General features: G+C 40.7%; 2 protein-coding genes and 1 pseudogene across 3 annotated transcripts in view; 2 read left to right on the top strand and 1 right to left on the bottom strand.

Moving 5' to 3' along the window:
- The first annotated feature begins 174 nt into the window (after positions 1 to 174).
- RPL9 (ribosomal protein L9) lies at positions 175 to 11,355 on the top strand. 2 transcript variants are annotated; one of them, XM_021675657.2, is made up of 7 exons: positions 175 to 285; positions 368 to 483; positions 1,007 to 1,102; positions 2,142 to 2,274; positions 3,870 to 3,950; positions 4,407 to 4,523; positions 10,942 to 11,355. In XM_021675657.2, exons 1-6 carry the CDS (start codon positions 240 to 242, stop codon positions 4,511 to 4,513), a joined length of 579 nt encoding a protein of 192 aa, XP_021531332.1. In that variant the 5' UTR covers positions 175 to 239; the 3' UTR covers positions 4,514 to 4,523; positions 10,942 to 11,355. The 2 variants fall into 2 exon arrangements, with proteins under 2 accessions (XP_021531332.1, XP_012330309.1); XM_012474886.2 differs by lacking the exon at positions 10,942 to 11,355 and adding an exon at positions 4,823 to 6,527.
- LOC105732698 (small ribosomal subunit protein eS7-like) lies at positions 8,694 to 11,355 on the top strand (annotated as a pseudogene).
- The window catches only part of KLB (klotho beta), a 41,251-nt gene continuing 39,759 nt past the window's right edge, over positions 11,346 to 12,837 (bottom strand). Inside the window, exon 5 of the mRNA XM_012474882.3 lies at positions 11,346 to 12,594. Coding sequence (XP_012330305.2) covers positions 12,206 to 12,594 — 389 coding nt within the window. The 3' untranslated portion in view covers positions 11,346 to 12,205. The remainder of the gene's footprint in view (positions 12,595 to 12,837) is intronic.

The raw sequence follows: 12,837 nt of genomic DNA, 5'->3' as shown, positions 1-12,837 counted from the left end.
CCCAAATAGGACTTACAGGGTTGGGCTGAGCGGCACTTACCCCGCTCGTTCTCGTAACGCTCGCTTTGGGACTGCTCCTTACAGCCCGGGACGCACTGGGGCCCGCTCTCGGTCTCCTGTCCTATATCCTCTCCGGCACTTACGTCCGGCAGTCTCCAGTAGGAGTGGATCTCTGTGCTGTGTAGTTTGGTGGAAAACAGGCCTTAGGTCGGCCTCACCCCCAGTGTTTGTGTTTCAGAATGAAGACCATTCTCAGCAATCAGACTGTCGACATTCCAGAAAATGGTATGAGACTTGATGTCTTTTTCTTACATCTTTACTGGACGTTTCAAGCATTGTGTGATCTAACTAGTGTGTTCTCTTCTAGTCGACATTACTCTGAAGGGACGCACAGTTATCGTGAAGGGCCCCAGAGGAACCCTGCGGAGGGACTTCAATCACATCAATGTAGAACTCAGTCTTCTTGGAAAGAAAAAAAAGAGGGTGAGGTTTTTTTTCTTTCTTCTGATAATTCAGTTGCTTGTTTGGAAGGTAGTTTATAACAGTATCACATTTGGTTGCTTTAACAATTTTCGAATTGAGGTTCAGTGCTTTATTTAGTTTTAAACGTTGTCCAGAATAGCAGCCAGTTTTGTGTTAGTGAAACTGAAAAACCAGATTCTGAACAGCGGATTATATGAAGCTCAAATGTAGTAGCGGTCATCAGTGGCACGTCTTAATGGTGTTAGAAACTTGGCTTGTTTTCCTCGTGATTGCTTTGTCAGAATCTTAGGAACTGGCAGTAGGTCTTTTAAACCTGATGATTTAATTTTCCAGAAGGGAAGTTTGTCGCAACTTGTACAAAGTTTAACTGTTGGGAGGATTTATAGGTGGTCGGATTTTTCCAGTTGAAAACTATGTGCTTTGGTTAGGATTAATTCTAGAATCTTAAAGTAATTCGGTAAGTGGTCTGCTCTCTTTTAAGCCTACATATTTCTGGAAAGAATAATTTTTTGTTTTATTACAGCTCCGGGTTGATAAATGGTGGGGTAACCGAAAGGAACTGGCTACCGTTCGGACTATTTGTAGTCATGTACAGAACATGATCAAGGGTGTTACGCTGGTAAGCAGATGGATCAGACTGACTTGTTTTGGAAAGGGAGGTTTCTCACCTGTGTCTTATTTATATAGCATAAGTGTTTATTTCAGAGAATGGGTTATGCATTTTGTTTGGTGTAATGCACGACCTCTAGAACTTAGCAAAAATAGGCATCTCTGGGTCTTTAAGATCAAGTGATACAGCTGAGAGTAAAGACCAGATGGGTACAACATGTTTGGCTTTTTGTTCTGTTTTTTGAAATCAAGACTGTGGTCTCGCTATTTTGCCTAGGCTGAACTCCTGAGCTCAAGTGATCCTCCCATCTTGGCCTCCCATAATACTGGGATTGCAGGCGTGAGCTACCACGCATGGCTAGATGGGTGCAACTTTTAAAAAGTAGGCTTATTTTCACACCTTCAAATTGTCTTTTTTTAAACAGGAAATCTAGGATAGGCTTTGATTGCTAGTCGACAATCAGATCTCACCATCAGGACCCCTTGTTGGGATAGAAAAAGATGTAGTTTCTGAGTTTTCTCTCTGTTGCTGTAAATGTATGTCACTCTTCTTTCCAGCCCACTGTTTCTCCCCTCAAGATAAAAAGTTCATGCTGAAATGGTTTTCTTTGCATTATGCCTTCTAGAATGCACCTGATAATGGCAACCTGTACATCTGTTATAAATCTGTTAAGATTCCCCCATCTACCCTTGCTCCCAGACTAAGTTCCTTGAAGGCAGAGGGGCTGTCTTTGGCTTTAGCCTCAATTCTTGCCGTGTAGTGTACCTTAGTAACTCAGTAAATGTTAGTCTAATGTTGCTTTGGGGTTCTCATTAAAAGAAGTTAGCATTGTTTACTGGGGGCATACGGGATAGTGAAATAAATGCCTCCGTAAGGAACTTTACAGTCCACTGAATAGAACAATGTTTGTAAGGCTTGGTTCAGGTGACAGTTGTTAGAAAATCTTGACAGTGAGTGTTACATTTTAAAATAAGTATAATCATAGAAAATTTAAAAACTATTAAAAAATATTCCTCAGCATTGCTAATAGCTTATTTATTTAACATAGGGCTTCCGTTACAAGATGAGGTCTGTGTATGCTCACTTCCCCATCAACGTCGTTATCCAGGAGAATGGGTCTCTTGTTGAAATCCGAAATTTCTTGGGTGAAAAATACATCCGCAGGGTTCGAATGAGACCAGGTATGTGCATACCCTCAGATAGAATTGAGACATTTTCCTTCATTTTTTTTTCCTCCTCCTTCATTTCCAGCCTCCTTCATACTTCCATTGGCTGGTGTTCTGTGTTTGCGCTGAGTAAAACCATATTTTAGAATTGTCTCTTGATTTTGCTTACAGCTGTTGGTGCTACTTGGGGGTTTATAATTATATTGATTCCAATTGGAGAAAGTTGATACACTGGAGTAGTTTGCAGTGGTGGTTGTATTTAATTGGCAAATGAGATCTTAAAGACTTAATTTACAAAAGGTGTATATAATGGTGTGTATTTATGGAGCGCAATGTGATGTTTCAATATATGTATATTCTGTGGAATGACCAAATTAGGCTAATTAACATATCCATAACTCCATTTCATGGTAAGAACCTTTAAAATCTAAAGAAAACCACATGAATAATGGTTTTAGCTCTCACTATCCACAATGGGCAGATCATATCTTTGTAGCTTAAAATTGTAAACATCTTTGATTAAATGAGTTAAAAAACATAACTACACACGTAGTACATAGTAAACACTGTAGACTTAAAAATTTTTACAGTTTAGTGTTTTTTTTTTTTGAGACGGAGTTTCGCTCGTTACCCAGGCTGGAGTGCAATGGTGCGATCTTGGCTCACCGCAACCTCCGCTTCCTGGGTTCAGGCAATTCTCCTGCCTCAGCCTCCTAAGTAGCTGGGGTTACAGGCATGCACCACCATGCCGAGCTACTTTTTTGTATTTTTAGTAGAGACGGGGTTTCACCATGTTGACCAGGATGGTCTCAATCTCTTGACCTCGTGATCCACCCGCCTCGGCCTCCCAAAGTGCTGGGATTACAGGGGTGAGCCACCGTGCCCGGCTAGTTTAGTGCTTTTTTATTTGAGGCATGGTCTTGCTCTGTTGCTCAGGCTGGAGTGCAATGGCTTGATCTCAGCTCACTGCAGCCTCCACCTCCTGTATGCAGGTGCTTCTCCTACCTCAGCCTCCCCACTAGCTGGGACTATAGGTGCAAGTTTTTTGTAGAGGCAGGGTCTTGCTATGTTGTCCAGGCTGGTCTGGTACTTGTAGGCTCAAGCAGTTCTTTACCTTGGCCTTTTAAGGTGCACCTGGTTCAGCCTCTTGATGCATTTTTGTTCCATTGGGGTGGGGAGGGGTGGGAATAAGGGAGATTATTAGTATCAAATTAATGGCACTCCAAAAATAATGCTATGATAACTAGCTATGCTCAGCAACATTTAATGAGATCCCATATGTAAAAATAAACTAAGACTTGGTACAAAGCTTTGTGCAACTAAATCCTGCTATTTGAATATCAGTTGAATCACCGAAGGAGTAACCACCATGGGACTGTGATTTATTCAAGTAGGAACACAAATAAAATTATGGTACAGCTAAGGCAGGTGCTGTAAAACCAAAATATTAAAGAAAGGTTCATGGTGGGTGCAGTGGCTCACGTCTGTAATCAAAAGTTCATTTGGTGCATGGAGTTTTACATGGAATCAATTAATGCCTCTGCAATTTAAGTATTTTTTACACAGATCTGGTTTTGTATTGATGCTATGCAAATACCCTCTGCTTTTAGGTGTTGCTTGTTCAGTATCTCAAGCCCAGAAAGATGAATTAATCCTTGAAGGAAATGACATTGAACTTGTTTCAAATTCAGGTTTGTATGTTTATTATGTCTAATTATGCCTGCAAGTTTTCATTTGATTAGCTTTTTAAAGTATGAAAATACAGAGGTAACATTCTGAAATTGTAAGTAGAGCATATAATGAAATACTTTTTTTTTTTTGAGACAGTTTCTCTCGTTGCCCAGGCTGGAGTGCAATGGTGCGATCTTGGCGCACCGCAACCTCTGCCTCCTGGGTTCAAGCAATTCTCCTACCTCAGCCTCCCGAGTAGCTGGGACTACAGCCTGCGCCACCGTGCCCAGCTAATTTTTGTATTTTTAGTAGAGACGGGGTTTCACCATGTTGACCAGGATGGTCTCGATCTCTTGACCTGGTGATCCACCCGCCTTGGCCTCCCAAAGTGCTGGGATTATAGGCATCCCTGAAATTCTTTCTTTTTAAGATTGGTTAGGCTGATGTTTTAATTGCTTTTATCTTCATTGCTGTAGCGGCTTTGATTCAGCAAGCTACAACAGTTAAAAACAAGGATATCCGGAAATTTTTGGATGGTATCTATGTCTCTGAAAAAGGAACTGTTCAGCAGGCTGATGAGTAAGACCTTAGAGGTAGGTTCTTATAGTTTTATTACTGCTTTAATTGAATGAATGTCTTAATTTACTAAAAGACTTAAACCAGAGTTATTATAATGGAAAATGGAGAGTTAAGGATTCTGGAACACAGTAAATTTGACAGAATAAGAGATGGAATTGGCATGCATTTTTTACTATGTGTATAGTTTACTATGAATAAGTAATAGTCTTGAGGTATGTTTTAGATTATTTAGAATAGTACAAAAAAAAGATTAGTACTTTTCTGGGCAGAGGCATTGATAGGAATTAACAGATATTTTTGTTTCTTTTTACAGTTGTCCAGCTACAGAAACAAGATGCCTATCATAGCTAAGACCTACTTGTGATACTTAAATGATGCAATAAAAGACCTATTAATTTGGAACTTTTTCTTAAACCATTTATCCTTTTTTTAGCTAGTTTTTCTCCCTCATGGAACAAGGAGAATCTGGTTCTTGAAGGAATAGCAAGGATATATTTTAGGCAAGAGGAATATTGTTTCAGTGACAGGCAAACATGAGGCCGTTCATCATTGCATATAGAACTTTGAGAATACCCTGAAGGTATCTAAATTTGCTGAGGCATGAATTTGAATATTTGGTAAGGCAGGTTGTTTTAGTCACTTTTGAAAAAACAGCTGAGGAGTGGAACAAAGTGATACAGCATCAGTAAGAATTAGAAGGTGCATTTGGTTTGGTTCGTGGTCTCAATAATCTTGTCCTTTACCCTACCTCTGCCATTTACTTCCATACCCTAGAACTTGTTTTTAAAAATTGATAACCCTTCCATAATCTCTTAATTCCATGTGTCACACTTTAAATATGGTATGAGACCACCATAACTAGACTTAGTCAACATGGTGACTGCCCTCCCCACCCCCAACCCTTCCTGAATTCTACATCTCATTTGATGGAAGCTAATTTCTCAGGCAAAATTTAACATTCATTGTTGATCAAATGCATCAGGAAAACATCAGTATCTTCATTGTAAGGCACGTTCAGATACTTTATCAAAAAAATTAACTAAAAGGAGAGCCGTAGCAACCAGTTGGAATATGTGTATCTAAGATCTTATAATGTCTTGCTCAGTTGCCCAGGCTGGAGTACAGTGCCATAGTCGTAGCTCTGTAACTTCAGACTCCTGGACTCAAGTGATGCTCCTGCCTGCCTCAGCCTCCTTAGTAGGTAGAGCTACTCTGTTTTGTTTTTTTGTTTTTAGTATAGATGGGGTCTTATATTGCCCAGGCCGGTCTTGAACTCCTGGCTTTAGGTGTTCCTCCCACTTTGCCTCCCAAAGGGCTGGGACTACAGGTGTGGGCCACCATGCCCTATAAATCTTAGATCTTGATTCAAGTGCACCAATTGAATATATGATATTCAGGAATCTGATGACTATGTTTTTAGGTTTTTAAGAAATTGGAGGAAATGATGAATCTAGAAATAATCTGGGATGGAGTTGTAGGCAATGAATGGGATCAACATGAAATAAGGTCACATCCCCTGAAAGGTTGGGAAATACAAATTTCTTATAATGTAGAAAATGAAACAACCTGTATTTCACCTGGATTGCTGTGGCAGTCTTAACTGGTTGTCTTCCATTATTTTTAGCATCAACCAGGGTACTGAGTTTGAAATGGATAATGGCACGTTTCAAATCCTGCAATGGGTTTTTTTTCCCTTATTTCTTTTTAAAATAGCTTCCCCATTGCACCTGCAGCTGTTTATAACCCAATTTTTCTAACTTCTGCACTATAGCTGAATTGACCTGGCTATTCCTCAATACCAAACACTGCCATTAAGCCTTTAAGTTGTTTTTTCCCTTTGGAATGCTCTCAGCTGAGCTGTGTGGCTAACTTGCTTACCTTCAGGTCTATTCAGTGAATCCTGCCTTGACCACGCTATTAAAAATAGTGTCACCTCCTCCGTTAGCTTGTCCTACTGTCTCCTTACCCTTCTCCACTTGTTTTTGTTTATAGCATTTGTAAATTTAATATTTACAGTTTGCCTTGTTGTGTATTGATTATTTGCTTTTTCCTGCTAGAATGTAACCTTCAGAAGGATGTAATTTTGTACTCTGGTGTATTCCAAGTATCTAGAACAATGGCATGTAGCTGTTTACTGAATGAATGGTTCCTGGATTGCCAGGGACTCATTTACAGCAGTGGGATTGGAAGGGAGATGTTTTGGAAGGTATTGACAAGATTTCAAAACAATATGAGGCTTGTGGGAGAAATTTCCAAGTGGCAATATTATAGTGGGGTGGAGGTGTTAATGCGGATCAGCTTATGGGTAGTAGCTGCTGTGGGAGTAAATGAGGTTTCTCTGCATGAAATGGATTGGTATGCTGGGTATGACCTTCATAGGATAACTTAGAGGCTGGTTGTAGGTAAACTGATTTTTTTTTCTTTTCTTTTTTTTTTTTTTTTTTTTGAGGTGGAGTCTCGCTCCATAGCCCAAGCTGGAGTGCAGTCATGCAATTTTGGCTCACTGCAACCTTCACCTCTCAGGTCTCTGTTCAAGCACTTCTCCTGCCTCAGGCTCCCAAGGAGCTGGGATTACAGGAACACGCCGCCATATCCAGCTAATGTTTGTATTTTTAGTAAAGATGGGATTTCACCATGTTAACCAGGCTGGTCTTGAACTCCTGAACTCGTGATCCGCCTGCCTTGACCTCCCAGAGTGCTAGGATTACAGGTGTGAGCCACTACACCTGGCCTGATTTTTTTTTTTTAATTAAATAACTTGGGTATAATAAATGAGCATAGTTGTCCTCCTGGGAGTATTTCTTCCTTGTCTTCTGTTTCTACTATGGATAAGCACTTCTGCAGTTTTTGCAATTTTTAGATGTGAGTGTCTGCATATTTTTGAGATGGGATCTTTGTCACCCAGGTTGGAGTACAGTGGCTAGATCTTGGCTCACTGCAACCTCTGCCTCCCAGGCTTAAGCTGTCCTCCTACCTCAGCCCTCTTTGTAGCCAGGACCACAAGTATATGCCACCATGCCTGGCTAGTTTTTTGTAGAGACAGGGTTTTGCCATGTTGCCCTAGCTGGTCTCAATCTCCTGGAGTCAAGCGATCCACGCTCCCAGCCTTGGCCTCCCAAAGTGCTGGGGTTACAGGTGTGAGCCATCACGCCCGGGCCACCGTTTTTAAAAAAACATACCCAGAAGTAACATACCAGGTTGGTACACAACTAGGCAGAAAGGGGTTCAGGGGAGGCAGTCTTGGGGCAGAGCCCATTTACAATGCCAAATGCATTCACGTTTGACAGTTCTTAAAATTGACTAGATTGTTAGTTGAATACAAGTAGTCAGCATGAACCAGTTTATTTGGAATAAATTACATTGAAAATTAAACATGTCACAATGTACTGGCCTCATTTTCCAGAGGCTCTTTAAATACTATAGTTGTGCCATTTCCAGGTTATACTGAATATACCATAGAAACAAGTTTTTTCACAACACAGCTCAGAAAAGCTTAAACTCCGAAGATCTTATATATTTGCTCCTTTCAAGAGCGATCAGCAGTTTCTCTTCGGCCTTTGATGGTTTTTAGATGAGTTTATGATAAACCTGAACATTTAGTATGAAAGCATGAACCACATTAAATGGTTCACCTAATTTGTTAGTGGTTAAAAAAAATTTAAGAATTTTTGGATTCTTGTGTAATGACAGCTTAAAAACTGGTAATTCCCAAGTGGCAGAGAAGGAGGACTCTGAGTACTGGGTGAGGAACTTTATTATTTGGGGGAGTTTATAGTAAACCAGCAAGTTAGAAAAGGGAGACATGCTTTAAGCATGTTTGTTTTTTTTTTTTTGAGACGGAGTTTCGCTCGTTACCCAGGCTGGCATGCAATGGCTCGATCTCGGCTCACTGCAACCTCCGCCTCCTGGGTTCAAGCAGTTCTGCCTCAGCCTCCCAAGTAGCTGGGACTACAGGTACGCTCCACCATGCCCAGCTAATTTTTGTATTTTTAGTAGAGCCAGGGTTTCACTATGTTGACCAGGATGGTCTCGATCTCTTGACCTTGTGATCCACCCGCCTTGACCTCCCAAAGTGCTGGGATTATAGGTGTGAGCCACCGCACCCCACCTAAGCATAAGCTCTTTTTTTTTTTTTGAGACGGAGTTTCACTCTTGTTACCCAGGCTGGAGTGCAATGGTGCGATCTGGGCTAACCGCAACCTCCGCCTCCTGGGTTCAGGCAATTCTCCTACGTCAGCCTCCTGAGTAGCTGGGATTACAGGCACGCGCCACCATGCCCGGCTAATTTTTTGTATTTTTAGTAGAGACGGGGTTTCACCATGTTGACCAGGATGGTCTCAATCTCTTGACCTGGTGATCCACCTGCCTCGGGCTCCCAAAGTGCTGGGATTACAGGCGTGAGCCACCGCGACCGGCCAGCATAAGCTCTTAATGTGAAAAAGACAGTGAAGGTTAATGAATTTGTGAACTGTGAATACGAGATACTTTAATCAAAGGCCAGGAAGATAGAAAGCAAAACCTCAAAGATAAATTCCAAGTTTTTGTTATTTCTGTGGCTGACTGCATTTTTTTTCAAGACATTAATGTTAAAGAGAGGTTAATGAGTTGCTCAGCTGACACTAAGAATTTTCACTGGAGTTCTTAGGTCAGGGTGAATCAATGTAGTACAAAGGGGAAAAAACCCAGCCAAGGGATTCTTTTAAATGACTTGGTGTTTGTATATAGTTAGTGTAATAAAACAGAATTGACTAGTTGTATGCATAACCTTAGGCACATAGTTCTCAGAGGGAAATACTAATATTTAAAAATTTATTGTAAATGATACCTAAAAACTGCCAAGTTTGGGGTAGTGGGTGCAGCTGGGGGCAAGGAGACTAGAGAAGAGTAAAGCCGAATTTTACTGTTTCTGTTTGGCAGGTCAAATAGCAAACTGATTTCTCCTCAGGTTTGCATTTACTTGAATTGACTAATTGTATTTTCTCTTTATAGTATCCTGGAAACTTGAGCAATTAGAATTTCAATTGGGTACTGAATTTAGCCTCAGACATAGGTGGGCTATAATCAAAACTGCCTTAATTTAATCAGGCTTTATAACAACATTTCCTGTGACTGTTAAGGTCTAAGTTGCTGGAGTGAGCAGACGGACTAGTTACTGTGTGCAATGGATGTTAAATATTGACTAACAGAATAGGTATAAATAGGTGAATATTTAAGTTTTCTTCCTTAGTTGTTTAAAGTACACTGAACAAGTCTCAAGGACAGATTTCATTTCCCAAAATGTCAAATTATCCAAGTTCAGTTCTAGTAATTTACTTAACCGTAGCCCAAAAGGATGCTACATAAAACTAATTCAGATCATCAGCATTCTGAATTGTTGCTATACTTGCAGTATAGCAACTTCCTTATATTCACAGAGTTGAGTCTAGCTTTCCTTCATCCTGTGATCTTTCCATGAGATGACTTTTTGAAATTATGTTTTTTTTTTTTTTTTTTTTTTGAGGGACAGAGTCTTGCTCTGTCATCCAGGCTGGAGTGCAATGGTGTGATCTCAGCTCACTGCAACTTACGCCTCCTGACTTCCTAGTAGCTGGGATTACAGGAAGTGCCCGCCACCACGCCTGGCTAATTTTTGTATTTTTAGTAGAGATGGGGTTTTGCCATGTTGGCCAGGCTGGTTTTGAACTCCTGACCCCGGGTGACATGCCCACCTTGGCCTCCCAGAGTGCTGGGATTACAGGTGTGAGCCACCATCACGCCCAGCTGGAAATTGTTATTTTCTTTAATTAATTTAATTTTTTTGAGACAGTCTCACTCTGTTGCCAGGTGCCAGACTGGAGTGCAGTGGCGCAATCTTGGTTCACTGCAACCTCTGCCTCCCAGGTTCAAGCAATTCTCCTGCCTCAGCCTCCCCAGTAGCTGGGACTACAGGCACACACAACCACGCCCAGCTAATTTTATTTTTAGTAGAGACAGGGTTTCACCATATTGGCCAGGATGGTCTCGGTCTCTTGACCTCATGATCCGCCCACCTTGGCCTCCCAAAGTGCTGGAATTACAGGCATGAGCCACCGCGCCTGGCCGTAAATTGTTATTTTTAAGAATCAAATCTTCTAGTAAAAGATCACAAATTAGATGTTCTGTAGATGATTTCCTTTTCTTTACAAAAATGAAGGGCTTGCTTTTCCTAAGTCGGCGCTCACCAAGGAGAAAGCCATGTTCAGTTCGAGCGCCAAGATCGTGAAGCCCAATGGCGAGAAGCCAGACGAGTTCGAGTCCGGCATCTCCCAGGGTCTTCTGGAGCTGGAGATGAACTCGGACCTCAAGGCTCAGCTCAGGGAGCTGAATATTACGGCAGCCAAGGAAATTGAAGTTGGTGGTGGCCAGAAAGCTATGATGATCTTTGTTTCCGTTCCTCAACTAAAATCTTTCCAGAAAATCCAAGTCCGGCTAGTACACGAATTGGAGAAAAAGTTCAGTGGGAAGCATATTGTCTTTATCGCTCAGAGGAGAATTCTGCCTAAGCCAACTTGAAAAAGCCGTACAAAAATAAACAAAAGCGTCCCAGGAGCCGTATACTGACAGCTGTGCATGATGCAATCCTTGAGGACCTGGTCTTCCCAAGTGAAATTGTGGGCAAGAGAATCCGCATGAAACTGGATGGCAGTCGGCTCATAAAGGTTCATTTGGACAAAGCACAGCAGAACAATGTGGAACACAAGGTTGAAACTTTTTCTGGTGTCTGTAAGAAGCTCACGGGCCAGGATGTTAATTTTGAATTCCCAGAGTTTCAATTGTAAACAGAATGACTAAATAAAAAATACATTCACAGTAAAAAAGAAAAATGAAGGGCTTGATGCTTTTACGAGTCTGTTGTAACTGGCTTAGACAAGCACTACTTACCCTATTGTATGTTTTTTTACATTTTAGAACCACCCTGACCTAAAGGGGAAAGTACCTTGTTAGAAGTGACAGACTATATATTATCTATCACTGACTATCCAGCTTAAGGAAGTGTTAAATCTCTGCTAAAGTATCTAACAAAACAAAGTTTTGCTTTTTTTTTTTTTTTGAGACAGTCTCAATGTTGCCCAGGCAAGTGGAATGGCCCGATTTCAGCTCACTGTAACCTCTGCCTCCTGGGTTCAAGCAATTATCCTGCCTCAGCCCCCCAGATAGCTTGGATTACAGGCACCTGCCACCACGCCTGGCTAATTCTTGTATTTTTAGTAGAGACAGGGTTTCACCATGTTGGCCAAGTTGTCTCAAACTCCTCACCACAGGTGATCTGCTCACCTTGGCCTTCCAAAGTGCTGGGATTACAGGTGTGAGCTGCCACGCCCAACCCGAAGTTTCACGTTTAAAAAATAATTTATTGTACTACAAATAGGTATTGGTAGAGATGAAAGCTAGAGCAGAATGACGGAATACAGTTCATGAAACTTCAAGAAGCAATGTATCATGTAATCTTCATAGCTTACTGTCAGGATGAAGCCTTTATCTTTACATCCAAGAACTGAATTCACCCATGTCAACACCTAAGAGAAAGTTTGAACCATGCAGTAGAGACATTGATTGTCATCACCTTGGTTACAGCTGTACCTTATACTGTCTCTATAATACAGGTGTATCTCCTGTAAGTTACCAGCATATGGAACTGGAATGAATTTTTAAACTCTATCATGCAGACAAGGTCAGTTTAGCTAAGAACTCTCTTGTGCTCTTTCTTTAATGGTATGTGTTGTAAGTTCTTTGCTTTCCAAAGTTTTCTTCTCTTTTGCCTATGAAAAATGGTAATTAATAAGAGTAGAACCAGGGTGGAGAAGAAGCAACAACCTAAGAATATCAGTGGTTTCTTCTGCACAAGGAATAAGCAGACAGTGCACTCTGTGTTTCTTTGCATCTGATTGCATCTAGAAGTGCTGTTCTCAGAAGGAAAGCCACTGCTGCTGATCACTTTGTTGTAAAACTGTATTGAGGATTTAGCTTTAAAATCAGATGTGAAGAATCCAAATCTGGGTTTAGATTTCTCTTCAGTCAGTTTGAATGCGTAATAGCCTTTGATTCTGACTTTATCAATCAGGTATGCTGAAAAATATCAAATTAACATTAATCACAAATGGACTATGAAATAGCTTTGAATAAGAATTTCGTTTTCATTGAAACAAGTTAAAATTATGCCCAGAAAAGTAGTGATTTTTATTAGAGGTGGGTTTTTTTTTTTTTTGATATTTATTCTTTTATGATCTATGTAAAGGAAAAGGTGAAAATTATATAGTGATAATTTAAGTCTAAAAGGAATTTGTAGTAAAACTTTGATCCATAAATAAT

Source organism: Aotus nancymaae, unplaced genomic scaffold, assembly GCF_030222135.1.
Source record: "Aotus nancymaae isolate 86718 unplaced genomic scaffold, 86718_ANA_hifiasm-v0.15.2.pri h1tg000006l, whole genome shotgun sequence".
NCBI classification, from domain to species: Eukaryota; Metazoa; Chordata; class Mammalia; order Primates; family Aotidae; genus Aotus; species Aotus nancymaae.
Note: the sequence above shows the minus strand (reverse complement) of the source record. Positions and strands in the feature narration are given on the sequence as shown.